General features: G+C 36.0%; 1 protein-coding gene across 5 annotated transcripts in view; it reads left to right on the top strand.

The window, feature by feature from the left end:
- LOC138696406 (fatty acid synthase-like) overlaps window positions 1-17516 on the top strand; it is a 142223-nt gene that overhangs the window by 63474 nt on the left and 61233 nt on the right. For all 5 annotated transcript variants that reach the window (XM_069821332.1, XM_069821334.1, XM_069821333.1 and 2 more), the window contains exons 11-17: window positions 4440-4629; window positions 5865-6094; window positions 6272-6576; window positions 7486-7630; window positions 8797-8913; window positions 9245-9353; window positions 13484-13741. In XM_069821332.1, the coding sequence (XP_069677433.1) occupies window positions 4440-4629; window positions 5865-6094; window positions 6272-6576; window positions 7486-7630; window positions 8797-8913; window positions 9245-9353; window positions 13484-13741 (1354 nt within the window). The remainder of the gene's footprint in view (window positions 1-4439; window positions 4630-5864; window positions 6095-6271; window positions 6577-7485; window positions 7631-8796; window positions 8914-9244; window positions 9354-13483; window positions 13742-17516) is intronic.

Genomic DNA, 17516 nt, shown 5'->3' with positions numbered 1-17516 from the left:
CCTTTGGTTTCAGGTCATTTGTGCTTGGATAAGTATTCGTTGTGTTAGCAGTTTTCCTGTCGCTATAATTTAAAAAATTAATATTATCTTTGCGCTTGACTTAAGGGCTATGAATATCCTACTCTGCCGGCAAACAGCGTGATCCAGCCGCCACGCGCAGCCGCACACTTACGGATGAACGTCTATCTGAAAATTCTGTTTTATACTTTTGTATATAATAGATGGTGCCGTACATGGAAACGAGAGACTTTTATTGTCGTTTCATAATTTGTAGTGGTAGCACTATGTTGGCATCATCTTGTACTTCATTTCATATCATTAGGCTGGTTTGACTGGGTCTACACACTGGGAGTCTAATTGGTAATCCAGTTAGCCGTTGGATCCGAAGGTTCTGGATTATACCTGGCCGAGGGCAATAAAATCCTGACATGGCTTCCTCTGCAAGGATATTGAATCGGGTGGTTCAGTGGCATACTATATTTATGACACTTAAAAGAGTACTGTCTCAAATAAAGGGCTCCAGTTAAAACTTGTCGACTATTTGTTGCTCAAGTTGGATTTCGATGCTGAGAAACCACTTCAACTCAGAGTGCCATTAAGTGAAATACTACTACCAGGGGCGTATTTTGCGGACTACCGGGGCTACCGGCGGTAGCCCAAGGAAATTACAAAAGAAAAAGTTTATAATATAACATAATGTAATAATTTTGTATTATTAGTTTTACCACAGTAATTAAAATTAAAGTAATTGTTAGATTTATATGCGCCCTCTGCTCTCGAAAAGAAGCAAGTTGTCAAGGCGGCATCGCTGGAGAAACCGCTTGCTACGTGAGGTAGCCTGTGACCGTTTCGCTCACGCTGTCCTTCGCACAACTGCCCGTCCCCCCCGCTCCCTCCTGTTTCCATCGTGCACTGTAGGCGGGCGAGTTGCCGCTCTCGTGATCGGTTTCTTCGCAGGCGCGAAGCAGCAATACGCTTAGTACGCTAGCAATTGAATGTGATTGTGTTCTTGCAGTGCATTATTTTAAATCTGTGATTTGTTCGAGTGTCTAAGAGTTATATTAATTGTGAATTATTAAGTTTTTAATTTCCCAATTAAGTGATATTGTGAAAAATATGGCAGAACAAGTTTCTGGAGAAGTTTGTGTTGAAAATGACTGTGTAATAGAAGGTTTATTAAAAGTGCCTTTTAACCGTCGTACATAACAACGAGAAAGTTGAAATTGTGAAAATGGAAAGACCAACTCCTGAGTTAAATTTGTCCATGGACGTAAAAGAAAAACAGCGAGAGTACACACGCCATTTCACTTCAACATCATATGGTAAGTGGAATTGGTTGTGTGGTACTTCTAAACTGTCTAAACTATTTTGCTGGCCATGTTTGTTATTTAGCCGCGAAACTAATGTGTGGTCAAAAGAGGGGTTTTCTAATATGAACTCCCTTCGAACGGCAGTCCTAGAATACGACAAATCAAAAGCTCATATTTGTAGTAGCATGAACTTTGCAAACTTTGGGAAGACAAGAATTGATTTACAGCTAGATAAGCGAAAAGCTCTACACATCAACCAACACAATGCTCTTGTGAAAAAAAAAATCGGGAGATTTTACTGCATCTTATTAACGCAGTCTGCTTTCTAGGAAAACAAGAATTGGCTTTTCGGGGTCATAACGAGAGTGTGGAATCGGACAATATAGGAAATTATATTGAATATTTAAGTTCCTTAAGTGAATTTGACCATTTACTGGCCAATCATCTTGAGAGTTCAACAGTATTTCGTGGTACTTCTCTCGCAATTCAGAATGACTTAATATTTGCTATAAGTGGGGTTATGATAAAGAACATAAAAACTTTTGTGGTCATTGTTGTTGATGAAACAAGTTACTGCTCTAATCAGAGTCAATTGTCCACTGTTTTAAGATACGTACAGTACTGCCAATGTTCAAGAACGGTTTATAGGATTCACAAATGTCAGTTCGGACGAAACTGCTGCTGCTTTGTTTCAGCATGTGGAAGGTGTTATAGCAGAATATAATGTCGGCAATAAGTTAATTGCACAGACATACGATGGTGCTTCAGTTATGGCGGGAAATATTAATGGCTTAAAAACAAAAGTTCAAGAAAAGTATCCTCAAGCACTATTTGTCCATTGTTACAGCCATGTTCTCAATTTAGTTTTGCAACAAACTACTTCATCCATTCCAGAATGCCGCATTTTTTCAAAACACTGTCGGGTTTAGCTGCATTTTCTGCTTATAGAGAAAACTTCCCGAATGAGGCACTAAACAAATTATTTCAGTCCTATAACAGTCACTTTGATCAAGTACGTTTGAAAAATGAATTAAGTGTAATATATTCAGCAGAAGTCTTTGATTTTTCGAACAAACCTATCCATGAAATATTATCTGCCATATATGAAAACCAGCTGAACCAAGTTATTCCTGAAGTCCTTAAATTGGCAACATTAATTGTGACAATACCAGCTACGTCAGCATCGGTAGAAAGAACATTTTCTGCGTTGAAGAGAATAAAATCCTACTGTAATCAACTCATACACAAGAACGTTTATCAGGCTTGGCACTAATATCCATTGAAAAGTCATTTCTACAGAAACTTTGCAAGTGGCCCAACTGTAATTTCAAGGACGAAGTCATCAACGTATTTTCGTCCCAATCAAGACGTCTGGAATTCACATAAATATGTAAGGAATTTTATTATAGGGATTTAAAAATATATTTTGTGTAATAATAGGGTCAGTGGTAGCCCAAACCCTTTAACCAGTATACGCCACTGACTACTACTAAATACTACTAGTGTTTGAGCTCAGCTCTGAAGAAGCCGCCGCAGGAATGCGGCGAGGAACCCAGTAGACTTGCTGAGTCACGTTCCCCCGCTCCCCACTTCCTCATACGGTGCGGTTTCACAGTTGACGCTCGGACTACTACTGTTACTACTACCCCGACTACTACTATTACTACTACTAATACTACCACCACCACCACCACCACCACCATCACTCAGGGGCGTATTTTGCGGGCTACCGGCGGTAGCCCAAGGAAATTACAAAAGAAAAAGTTTATAATATAACATAATGTAATAATTTTGTATTATTAGTTTTACCATAGTAATTAAAATTAAAGTAATTGTTAGATATATTTTGTGTAATAATAGGGTCAGCGGTAGCCCAAACCCTTTAACCAGTATACGCCACTGCCATCACTACCACTATCACTACCGGTACTATTAATCCACACTGTGTATTTGAAACTGTGGCCGACTGTTTGTACATGCTGAATCAATCAATCAATCAATCAATCAATCAATCAGTCAATCAATCAATCAGTCTGGGAAAAAGAAGTGAAAATAATCGAAATGGTACACGGGTGCGTGTCCTTGCAAGGGCACTTGGGACTTAAAATTTATGTGAGCTCTTAGCCAAAAGCTCATCTTTCTCACATCGGTCTCTCTGTACCACTTAAGAGGCTTAAATAAATTTTGTAAGGGAGAAAAGTCGAAAAGTAACCATGACATTAACCAAGTACGTTAAAGGGTTAGCCAGTCAAGCTCAGTCACTGTAACTAGGGTGACCAGACGTCCTCTTTTGTCCAGACATGTCCCCCTTTCTAGGCTTTTGTCTGGGGTCCGGGCGGATTTTTAAAAAATCGAGAAATATCTCCTTTTCGTAACTTGTATGCCTGATATTTTGAAGTTATCTGATTTGACGTCTTTTTCAAGTAATTTGCCTATAGAGTGCAGCAGCATCGACGGAATATACTCTTTTTGTCCACTTTAATTTGACGTTCATATATAGCTAACTGAAAAATCATTATTATTATTATTATTATTATTATTATTATTATTATTATTATTATTATTATTATTAAGTTTTATCATAATTATTTTGTAATGAAATAGATATTGACATACTTTTAAGTACGCTATAAGCCTAAATCTGCACTGTAAATATTTTGTAATAAAATAGATATTCATGTAATTTAAAGGACAATATAGGCCTAAGTCTAAATCTAAATAGCCACCGGCGTAGCTCAGTCGGCTAAGGCGCGGGTTCGACCTCCGCTTGGGTTGATTACTTCGTTGGGTTTTTTCCAACCGTAAGGCAAATGTCAGGTAATCTATGACGAATCCTGGGCCTCATCTCGCTATCACCAATCTCATCGATGCTAAATAACCCAATAGTTGATAAAGTGTAGTTAAATAACCAAGTAAAAATAAATAAATCTAAATACGTAATATTTTTTGCCCTCTCTTTTCGAACAATGTCCTCCTTTTTGAAGCTTTGTGTCCTCTTTTGTATCGATGTGAATTTGGTCACCCTACCTTTAACCGTAGACACGCCTAGAAACGTCATTGCTAATTTCAGCAGTCTTGAAAATAAATGCAATGTGGAGAGTGCCTTAGCGAAGAAAAAATATTTTGCAGGTGGGGCTGGTAGACATCTTGAGAGCATTGGACATTACAGCAGACGGTTACGTGGGCCACTCTGTGGGGGAACTTGGATGCAGCTACGCGGATGGCTGCTTCACAGCTGAGCAAATGGTGTTAGCAGCTTACTATCGTGGCCTTGCCTCTGTGGAAACTAAGCTAGTCAAGGGTTTGATGGCCGCAGTAGGTGAGACTTCTATGTGCATGTTATATTATTGGACATTCCTATTTCTCTTCTTGAATAAGAAAGCGAATTACAACTCTGAACTTCACGTTAGTCACCAGATTTTGATTGAATATTAATAACACATAAATTCAAGAAATCATCATAGAAATACTGTAGAAACTGAAATCAGTACAATTTAGACTAAAGTTAATGGCTAGAAGACTAAATATTTGAGATGCAAAAAAAGAAAGCAATAATAATTTAACAGGAATAGATATTAAGATTTTACATTTTGAACTAGTTGAATTATGTAGGCCTACGTAGCCCTATATATTTTGAGATCGTATTATGAATTTACATTTTGAACTAGTTGAATTATATACGTAGCCCCATGAATTTGAGATCTGTTGTAAATTTTGAAAACTTATTAGCCTATGAAATAAAAGAAAGAATTGTAATTGACAACAAAACATAGTGTGCTAACTAGATGCTATTTAAAAGCAAATTAATCTCCAAGAAGGCTAAATTAAAACTGTATTATACAATTGCAAGACCTATACTAACATAATCCAGTGAAACTTGGGTCATAAAGTAATAAGAGAAATAGAAACAACTGTTACTACTCGAAAGAAAGATTATATTAAGGAGAATATTTACTCCGACCAGAGAACTGGACAGTACATGCAGAATTAAACTAATAACGAAGTCAATAAGTTGATCCAATAAAAAATTAATTAACCATATACCATGTGATTAAATATTTTCGGCCTTTCCCGCCAGTCAATATCAATTAATCGTCACTAATGTAGAGCGACTTTCTACGCACTGAGGCCTCGGCGCCTCGTTGATAGATAACTTGGAATCAGTCTGCGAGTGGTGAGGGGTGATAGGCATACCATAGTGGGAGGCGTACTAAATCGCGTGTTTGCATTTTCAACTCCTTAGAGCTAAATTACTTTCTTTACTGCCGTATGACACTTACACCGTTTTGATTGAAAAAAAAATATATATATATATATATATATATATATATTATGTTTACATAAAGGCGGGAAGCAGAACGTAACATTAATATGCAATTAAGGGAAGAAATTCTATTTGAACATTCACCGAGTAGAGACTCCACTAAAAGGGAGAGCAGCATAGCCAAATTATTTGCATAGGTTCCAAATCTGTAATAAATGAAGCAGTCAGGAATTTAAATCTAAGTCAAACAATGATAATGAATCATATCCTACGTTATTTTTACTTAATAGGTCTTGGTGCAGAGCAAGCCAGGAAACTATGTCCACCTGACATTGAAGTGGCTTGTCACAACGGACCAGAATTTTGCACACTTTCTGGACCAGCAGACTCGATGAGGAAATTTGTGTTGGCACTGAAACAACAAGGTATATTTGCTAGGGAAGTGAATTGTGCCAATATCGCATACCACAGTCGCTACATTACCAATGCGGGACCTGCTCTCCTCAAGTACCTGAAGCAGGTGCGTTTTCGTGAAACTGTGCAAGGATTGTTTAGCACAGGAAATACTATATGTGATTTTTAACGTCTTTCTGTTTATAGTTTGAAATACTTCTGTTTTGTATTGCTTATGCATACACTCGAAGTATACAATGAACGAATTCTAGGTCGTAGAGATGCATTTCCTTGCGTGTTGCAGATAATACCAAGACCAAAGCTGCGGTCTTCCAAGTGGGTGAGCTCCTCAGTACCACAGAGTGCTTGGAATACTCCACTGGCAACACACTCATCAGCTGAGTACCACACCAATAACTTGCTGAGCCCAGTGCTGTTCCAAGAGGCATCGCGTCACATCCCTGCCAACGCCATCACAATAGAAATAGCACCACACGGTCTGCTGCAGGCCATTCTGCACAGATCTCTAGCCAAGACCATCACCAACATCGCCCTCACGCAGAGAGGACATCCTGACTGCACAGAGTTCCTCCTCGTTGCTCTCGGAAAGTACGTACCAATTGCAGCTAGAAATGTGAAAAACAATTAGTTTTAATGCATTTATTGTTAAACTGAACTCAATATTTAAACTATCGAGATATTCGTCCTTCCTGGTCACTGCTACATGTCCTGAGCAAATTATCACCCCAGTTCACGATGTTTCATTGTGTTCTTTCAAATTAATTTGCAAGATGCTCTAATTCCCGATATAGTGTCCGGATGTTCTAACATAATGTTACAGTAATCGTAAAATAACAATAGTGCCCTTCTTCTTTAAAAGTGTCGTACATTTTTGTATCCAGAGATAATGATAGGCCACGATAGGAATGATGAATGATAGTGAATTATTGATGAAGAGTAGATAAATGGCAGGGGATATGAGAACAATAATTATTCATCACCGTTTATGTTGGATGTAAAATTATATTTTGAACTTCCCAGGTTTTAAAGATAGACTAGTTTATTGTAAAACTGCAATTCTAACTATTCAGTTATTGTCAAAATACTAATTTTAAATGAAGCATAAAATATCTCACAAAGACTATTAGCACTAGGATATGACGTTACAACTAATTTTCATAAACTGTAAGTTACATTGGAAAGCGTGGATAAGCAGTTGAAAAAAAAAATAGTTCCAAACTATATCTGGAACTTTTCTCCTTAAAAGGAATTCGCAAATTTTATCATGTTCTTGTGATTCACTGAATTGGTCCTAACTAAAATTTTAGAACAAATCGCCTTCAAAATGATTCAAGATGAACAATATTTTTACAATATTTCACTTATGAAAATGTTGTTTCCTCTCCCCAGTGCAGCATAGAAACATTTCCTCTCGAGCTCTATGGCGTAATTATCTCAACACACTGCACTCTGGCTCGTTCATTGTTTGATTTTGTGGGATTGTTCTCCTTGTGGCAGGTTGTTTGAACTTGGTCTGCAGCCAAAGTTGGCAAACTTGTACCCGCCTGTGCAATATCCAGTGAGTAGGGGCACACCAATGATTTCACCTCTTATCCGATGGGAACATTCAGAAGACTGGTATGTCACATCATACAAGATGCAGGTATTTAACTTGAACATAGAAGGTTTGCTATTTCGTAAATAGAATTCTGATACCCTGATCAAGCGCATGCGCCAGTTGGTGATCTTGGCCGAGCTCCGTAAACAATTTCGAAACCGCAGGACAATGTTGCATTTATGCTGTAGCGCGATGAGTTAAAGTCTGTTATCTCTGTTCTGCATCATTTTAGAATGCAGTAATTATGCATGTGAACTTCCAATACCGAAAAGCATCTGGTTTTGAGACAACAAACTGAGGTTTCTTCTTCCTGACAATCACTGTTTAGTCATACAGGCAGCTGTATGTAACGATCTCAACGAGTAGGCTTCCTTTTCGCCTGATGATGAAGATAGAACTAATCTTCGAAACGTCGTGAATATTATATTTAATATTTTTGTCATTAGCAATGGAAAACTCCACTTCATTCCATTACCAAAAAACAAACTGAGAACTACACAAAGTCACCTTTTTTATACCTTTGGATATTGTTCATCCTGATACCATTTAGACCTACTTACGGTAATAGCACAGTCTAGTAGCTATATACAGTCCGAAGCTCAGTACGTAGTAAATATGCATCCATGGATAGTTACTAACCACTAGAATCGCTACTATCGCCTCATTACAGACAATGCGAAGTAGCACCTGCATAGTCTATTGTTTCTATTACCCTCATAAACTCAAGCTTCGTGACTGTATATATTAGACTGTGGTAATAGCCTGGACTCCAGTATGAAGTGATCTAGTTGAAGATACCATTAACTTACAATGAAGAATATGATTATCAATTATTTTTGTCTTAAATTTGTGAATGTGTCGAATAAGCCTATGTATGCATGTGCTTATTCATTTTCGTTTACCCAAAGTAGCCTAGATCACTGTATGTTAGGCCTATATTAGCCAAGAAGCCAAATTAATAATAATTTATTATGTTGTTAATTAAATAACTTTTTAACTATGTTTTATCAACGAATGGAAAGTAACTCAGAATGAAAGCAGTTTTGTAACAATTTTTAATTTTAACAGCATATATTAGAAACATGATCGAATGTATCATTAAAATGTCATTTATTGAAAACTATTGCAATATTATAGTGTTTATTTTAATTTTGTTTTTTCTAACATCTTTGTAAATTTAATAATACACATGTCACCTGCTCTTATTGCAGGAGAAAGTGAAGTCTGGAGAGAGAACTGTCCTAGTTACGTTACAAGACGAGGAGTTGGAATATCTGTCCGGTCATGTGATCGATGGTAGGAATCTGTTCCCTGCTATGGGATACATTGTAAGTCCTACTTATATGTACGATTATTTTTCAATTTATTGCTTTGAAGTTGACCTGTGGAACACCGAAAGATTGAAATACTGTTCTGCATTAGATAAAGATATTAATTAATTGCTTCTTATTTAAGATAGATTGAATAATCAATACTTTTTTAATGCAACCCAAATGTTATATTTAACTACTATACTATGATGCTCATTCTAATGATCCTTGATTTCATTCATGATATAAACCAACTAGCAGAATTAATAAAAATATTGTTCTGATAATTGTTCATATTATAATTCTTGATGTGTATATAATAGGTTTATGTTTGGTTTGTCTAACACAGGCACTCGTCTGGGAGTCAGTCGGGTTGATGTGCGGCCAACTGTACACAGAAGTTCCTGTCGTATTTGAGAATGTGCAGTTCCATAGGGCCACCAGCATACCAAAGGAGGGTAAGTACCTTCATAAACTCTAAGCTGTGAATGCATTTTTTTACTTCCATAGGCTAATATTAATACGGTACATAGAGACTAATGAAGTGCTTTTTATGGAGGATGACATTGCATGGAACAGAAACATGGATATTACGACTAAGTGAAGAGAAATGACTGGATGCATTTGAAATGTCGATGTGGAAAAAAAATGGAGGGTGTGGAATGAACAGACAGAATAAGGAATAAAGTTGTGCTAGAAAGAGTAGGTGAAGAAAGAATAATGCTGAAACTCGTCAGAAAAGAAAGAACTTGGCTAGGTCAGTGGCTAAGAAGAAACTGCCTACTAAAGAATGCATTGGAAGGAATGGTGAACGGGAGAAAATTTCGGAACAAAAGAAGATATGAGATGATAGGCAACATTAAGAGATATGGATTGTGCAGAGACTAAGAGGAAGGCGGAATATAGCGAAGAGTGGAGAAAGGTGGTTTTGCAGTGAAGGACCTGCCCTTGCGCAGAACACTATGAATGAATGAATGAATGAACGAACATGAAGAAATTATGGTGATTATTATGAAAGGACAAATAACAGAACACTGTTATATAGTGGTTAACACGTCCACTTTGTATTCAGGTGGTTTAGAGTTCGATTCCAGGGACCGGCTATCCTGACGTAGGTTTTTCGTGCTTCACAAACTTCTCCAGATTAATGCTAGGGTTGTATTGTATTGTATTTATTTACATTCCATGGTGTTCATACATTGCTTCACAGCTAGAATATGAAACATATCAAACGAAAAAAAAAATCTTAATAGTATTAGCATAAAGTCTTAATTAAAGTCACAGTTTAGTTGAAATATATACAGAAGAATTTTACAATATAGTCTATTAGTATAATACAAAGTTTTAGTATCAATACTTAATGCAACACAGAAATATTCATGAAGCGTTGTTGAATGTCATGAATTCACCTACAGAACAGAAATCGTGAGAAAGTAGATAGGCCTACTTCTTTAATTTGGCCCTAAATAATCTTATGTTTTGAGTTTCCGTTTTTATATCCATAGGGAGGCTATTAAAAATTGTTACTTCCGTATAACGCACTCCTTTTTGATAGCACGATAGACTTGGCGATGGAGTATGAAAGTCATTTTTTGACGCGTATTTATGCTATGAACTGTTGAATTAATTAGAAAGTCTTCACGATTATTTATACGAGGAAGATTATTAATGAAAAAATATACTGACAAGCCATGGGCATTATTTGTAGTTTTTTTTAATAGTCCTACACGATTCCCTAGATTTGGCAACTACTATTATTCTAATTACTCTTTTTAAGGGTTACAAGTGCTACGACCTTTCTTCCCAGTCTGCTTCCGTAATATAATTTCGGTAGGATGGTCATCTGTCCAACAAGTAGAGTGTGCTCCTCTCTATCGACACGAAAGAGCATTAGATGCACCTACTGAAAACCGGAAATGTTCAACAAAAAAAGAAATGAAAAAAAAAAAAAAACAAATATTTAAACATAAATACAAGTTTTAAGATTCTCTATATGTGTTTCGACTAATTACACAACGTGATATGTGCACGAAGGCCCACTTGTGTGTGCATGCGTGTAAGCGAGAGCAACAACGAGGGTGAAAGAAGCATAAACATAGGAGACAGAGAGAGAAGGTGGAGGGGAAAGAGAACCTGCTGGGGAATCACTGTAGACGGTACCGCAATAAGCCAGATTTATTCTACCTACCGGCATGTTAAAAAAAATATTCCACTCTTCAGAAAATCACGTTCGTTCGTGGTTAATATAAGCCTAGATCATAATATATACCCAGATCGCTCGGCGTTATAGGTTTTGACGGTAACAACTTTTGTCAGGTTTACTATGCTGCCATCTAGTTGTTACATAAGGAGTCACGTCGTAACTCCCATTTGAATTGCATTAGCGACTGTGCTGCCATCTCGTGTTCGTTTACGGCGGACGGGTGGAGATCCTGGCGGTTGTTCTCTTCAAAGTGCAACCGATTTTAACATAAGAAAGAGCAATCTATATGTGATCTGGGATGTAAGTCAATTGTAAAGGTTCTTTATTTAAGACTGTAAAATTTTTCAACATGATAATTTAAATTTATTCACATAAGTTCTTAATTTTAGTACGATACCATACTCGAGAACACTAAAAATGATCTTATACTCATCAATTTAGAACTTAGTGAAAGTAGTAAAAAAAGTTTGCTGTACTAAAGGAAAAGTTACCTAATTAGGTGACACCTTATTTCTCCAAAATGTGCTCTATATTAAAAACAAAGGATCATAGGACTTTAAAAATGCCTTCATTGCGAAAAAACTAAACATCTATACTAATAATAAATCTGTAGCCGAGATTTTTCTAGTAATTTTCGCTTTTCCAAAAATAATTGGTCCTAACATATATAATTAACCATCCTGAAACCGAAAATCGCTTTTTTGAAATTTTTGTTTGTATGTCTGTCTGGATGTTTGTTACCTTTTCACGCGATAATGGCTGAACCGATTTAAATGAAAATTGGAATAGAAATTAAGTTCGTTGTAACTTAGATTTTAGGCTATATGACATTCAAAATACTTTATTTAAAAGGGGGGTTATAAGTTGGCTTGAATTAAATAAATCGAAATATCTCCCTTATTATTAATTTTCATAAAAAATGTTATATAACAAAAGTTTCTTTAAAAATAATTTCCGATAAGTTTTATTCTATACAAAATTTTGATAGGACTGATATTTAATGAGATAAATGAGTTTTAAAATTAAGATAACAACGCCATCTAAGTCGCTGTGATGAAATAAAAAAAAATGACTTCGTCTATAAGGGGCTTTGGACAACAACAATCGAAAGCTATTAAACATAGCCTACAAAGAATGTTTCTGTGTTTGTATGAAGTAATATCGGAAGCTAAATTAACCGATTTGTATAATTAATTATATTATTTCACCATTGGAAAGTGTAGTTTCTCTAGATGTACATAATGGTATATTGTTATTACAGTAACTTCTGAGTGAATCCAGGACAGGTAAGATTAAAATGGCTTCTTAAGCATAGAAAACTTGATAGGCTATTCTGTATATTCATTTTCTGTATTTCTTAAAATAATGTTTATGAACACATTCATTTTCATCTCAGAGAATTAACGATTGGTGTTAACATGTATAATTATTCATCCTGAGACCGAAATCGCTTTTTTTAAATTTTTGATTGTATGTCTCTCTGTCTGTCTGTCTGGATGTTTGTTACCTTTTCACACGATAATGGCTGAACGGATTTCGATGAAAATTGGAATATAAATTAAGTTCGTTGTAAGTTAGATTTCAGGCTATATGGCATTCAAAATACTTTATTTAAAAGGGAGGTTATAAGGGGGTCTGAATTAAATAAACCAAAATATCTTGCTTATTATTGATTTTTGTGAAAAATGTTACGTAACAAAAGTTTCCTTAAAAATGATTTCCGATAGGCATTCCAAGCAAAATTTTGATGGGACCAAATTGCACCAAAATGGATGTTCTCTGAGCCAAATGATCATATTTTAATTATTTGCATGTAAGAACAATTAAGAAACATTTTAAAGGAATTATCATTGCAATAAAGCAAAATGATCGTATTTTAATTATTTAAATACAATTTAAATTAAGTGACATACTGTATTAAACGATTTATCCTTCTATCAAACACGAATGTTCCCTGGACCAGATGTCCTATTTTAATTATGTAATTACTTTATATTTATTTGTAACAAGTGCAGCGAAGCGCACGGGTACAGCTAGTTATGCAATAAAAGTTCGACTACGTTAAGGGGTTTCAAAATTGTACAGCTTTAGTTGGGTATAGTAAACCAAAATACCTCAATAGTCGATGCTTTTATAGCTAAATTAACAATCTTTATGCTTGTATAAACCGAGTTCATCTTCAGGTGAAACTCTATAGAAAAAACTGTCCTTTGTGAGCGTTATAATAGTTGAATCGTATAAAGAAATCCTGCAGTTGTTGCATGGCCAATGTTTTACCTGTGCAGAAGAATATGCGTAATTAAGAAGCAAATGATATTACTGGATGTAGGATTTCTCGCAGAAACTCGAAGAAGACAATAATTTATTGTAATTACGTGCTTTCAGGAAGTGTCGAATTTATTGTCATGGTGCAAAAAGGAAGTGGAAAATTCGAGGTGGCGGAAGGTGGAGCAGCCATAGTGAGCGGTTTGGTGAGGGTGACTCAGAACATCACTCGTGAAATAACGCCCTTGCCATTGCCTGCGTCTTGCAGTAGTGACGACCTGATTGAGCGTAATTCACGCGACATCTACAAAGAACTGCGCTTGCGTGGCTACAATTACCAGGGACTTTTCCGCGGGCTCGTTGCTATGGATAGCTATGGTAAGTATCAGAAATAAATGTTTCAATACTTTTATGTTTTTGTCATACGAAATATAAAGAAACTTTTGCGACTATCAAGAAATCTGCTTCGATTCTGATGAAACTGCATATTTTCTTTCATCGACATAAATCCAAATCTATAAAATACGAAAATCCTTCTTCATGAGAGAAATAAAACTAGAGTTCTATGTCACGCTAAGTTTGAGACATACAGAAGAACTATATTGGCATTCGTTCTACTAATGGCATAAACAAACTCCTCAGCTTCCTTTGTTTCGTCCGACGATTCTTATATCCAGGAGTGGATAGTTCCACCAGCTAATTCCCAACTGTCATAAAAATGGCACTGAAAATCAAATATTTAAAATTCCATTGTCGCTTGGTTTTCTCTCTCTCTCTCTCTCTCTATCTCTCTATCTCTATCTATCTCTAGCTCTCTCTATCTCTCTCTATCTCTCTATCTCTATCTCTCTCTGTCTCTCTATATCTCTCTAGCTCTTTCTCTCTATCTCACTCTATCTCTATCTCTATCTCTCTATCTCTCTCTGCACCTCCCTCCTTCCTCTGTCTTGATCACTTTCACAATGTCGGCAGACATATTAATTTTAATGTGAAATGTGTAACAACAATAATTTCTTAAACTGCATTAATTGTCTCTTATTTTAATCCAGTGGAATTGCTAGAAGATCGTCGTCGATTTTGCTACTGTCACTGTTGTCACTCGTCTTCGTCATTATGCAGCCTTCGTCTTTTATGGGTACATTATTATAGTTTATAAAATTTTGTTACGTCGCATTTCTTCCATGAAGTGCCCTTTTTATAGTTTTTCAGCGTGTTGTATGTATGAATGGGACTGAATCTCTGGCACGACCACAGCAAAGGAATAAGGTTTTGAGATTTGGTACTTGGAATGTTACAAGTCTATATAGAACAGGAGGGGTAACATTAGTAGCAAAAGAACTAGCTAGATATAGAATAGACTTTGTGGGAGTACAGGAGGTTAGGTTAGATGGGAATGGCATATCACAAATAGGAGATTATTTGTTGTACTATGGGGAAGGAAACGATAATCACCAATTAGGAACAGGATTCTTTATTCATAAAATAATAAAATCAGCAGTAAAAATGGTCGAATTTATCATTGATAGGTTATTGTATTTAGTACTTAAGGGTAGATGGTGCGATATCGTAGTTATAAATGCTCATGCCCCTACAGAAGAGAAAGACGACCATATAAAGGATAGCTTTTATGAGGAATTGGAACAGACTTTTGATCAGTTACCTAGATATCACATGAAAATTTTATTGGGGGATTTCAATGTTAAAGTAGGACGGGAGGATATGTTTAAACCGACTATTGGAAAAGAGAGCCTACACATAACTAGTACTGACAATGGAGTTAGGTTAGTCAACTTTGCCACATCAAAAAATTTAATTGTCAAAAGTACAACATTCCCCCATAAGGATATACATAAATATACTTGGACATCTCCAGATGGATTGACACATAACCAGATAGATCAAATCTTGATAGATAAAAGAAGACATACTAGTAGGCCTATAGTAGACATTCGAACCTTCAGGGGGCAGACTGTAATTCTGACCATTATTTGTAATTGGAGAACTAAGAGAAAGATTATCAGTAGCCAAGCGAGTAGAGCAACAAGTTAATATTAGAAGATTCAATATTCCGAAATTAAAGGACGAGGAAACTAAGCAACATTATCAGGTCGAAATTTCAAATAGGTTTGCCGTATTAGCAAGTTCCGACGAAATTGAGGAAGAGTTAGATGTTAATAGCTTGTGGGAAAATATCCGAGATAATATCAAAATTGCAGCTGAACAGAGCATAGGTTATTATGAAACTAAGAAAAAGAAACCATGGTTTGATGAAGATTGTTGCATGGTAGTAGAAAGAAGGAAACAGGCAAAATTGAAATTCTTACAGAATCCAGTTGAGGTGAGTAGAGATAATTATTTCAATAAAAGACGGGAAGCAAATCGTACGCTTAGGAATAAAAAGAGAGATTACATGAAGGAAAATCTGAATGAGGTAGAAACAAATAGTAAAAATAAAAACATTAGAGATTTATATAAGAGCATAAAGAAATTAAAGAATAGATATTAGGCAAGGGTAAACGTGATCAAGGATGAGAATGGTGACTTGCTTGCAGACGCTCATTCAATCCTGAACAGATGGAAAAACTATTTTGGACAACTACTAAATATACACAAGCCAAATAGAAATGATCGGGACGAAATTGAAATGCAAACTGCTGAGCCATTTATACCCGAACCCACACTTTCTGAAGTCGAAATTGCGATATAAAATCTGAAAAATTATAAGTCTCCAGGTATCGATCAAATTCCAGGAGAATTAATACAAGAGGGTGGAAGAGCATTATTTAACAAAATTTATAAGCTTGTACTTGCTATTTGGGAAAAGGAAATTGTACCAGAACAATGGAAGGAGTCCATACTCGTACCTATTTTTAAGAAGGGGGACAAGACTAACTGTAGTAATTTTCGAGGAATATCAATTTTGTTGACGTCGTACAAAATTTTGTCCAATATTCTTTTGAGAAGATTAACTCCATATGTAGATGAAATTATTGGGGATCATCAGTGTGGTTTTAGGAGTAATAGATCAACTATTGATCAGATATTTTGTATTCGACAGATAATGGAGAAAAAATGGGAGTATAAGGGTACAGTACATCAGTTATTCATAGATTTCAAAAAGGCATATGACTCGATTAAGAGAGAAGGTTTATATAACATTCTTATTGAATTTGGTATTCCCAAGAAACTAGTTCGATTAATTAAAATGTGTCTCAGTGAAACGTACGGCAGAGTTCGTACAGGTCAGTTTCTGTCAGATGCTTTTCCAATTCACTGTGGGCTGACGCAAGGAGATGCACTATCACCTTTACTTTTTAACTTTGCTCTAGAGTATGCCATTAGGAAAGTTCAGGATAACAGAGAGGGTTTGGAATTGAATGGGTTACATCAGCTGCTTGTCTATGCGGATGACGTGAATATGTTAGGAGAAAATCCACAAACGATTAGGAAAAATACGGGAATTTTACTGGAAGCAAGTAAAGAGATAGGTTTGGAAGTAAATCCCGAAAAGACAAAGTATATGATTATGTCTCGTGACCAGAATATTGTACGAAATGGAAATATAAGAATTGGAAATTTATCTTTTGAAGAGGTGGAGAAGTTCAAATATCTTGGAGCAACAGTAACAAATATAAATTATACTCGGGAGGAAATTAAACACAGAATAAATATGGGAAATGCTTGTTATTATTCGGTTGAAAAGCTTTTGTCATCCAGTCTGCTGTCAAAAAATCTGAAAGTTAGAATTTATAAAAAGTTATATTACCGATTGTTCTTTATGGTTGTGAAACGTGGACTCTCACTTTGAAAGAGGAACATAGGTTAAGGGTGTTTGAGAATAAGGTGCTTAGGAAAATATTTGGGGCTAAGAGGGATGACGTTACAGGAGAATGGAGAAAGTTACACAACACAGAACTGCACGCATTGTATTCTTCACCTGACGTAATTAGGAACATTAAATCCAGACGTTTGAGATGGGCAGGGCATGTAGCACGTATGGGCGAATCTAGAAATGCATATAGAGTGTTAGTTGGGAGGCCGGAGGGAAAAAGACCTTTGGGGAGGCCGAGACGTAGATGGGAAGATAATATTAAAATGGATTTGAGGCAGGTGGGATATGATGATAGAGAATGGATTAATCTTGCTCAGGATA

This window comes from Periplaneta americana, chromosome 3 (genome assembly GCF_040183065.1).
Source record: "Periplaneta americana isolate PAMFEO1 chromosome 3, P.americana_PAMFEO1_priV1, whole genome shotgun sequence".
In the NCBI taxonomy this organism is placed as follows: domain Eukaryota; kingdom Metazoa; phylum Arthropoda; class Insecta; order Blattodea; family Blattidae; genus Periplaneta; species Periplaneta americana.
Note: the sequence above shows the minus strand (reverse complement) of the source record. Positions and strands in the feature narration are given on the sequence as shown.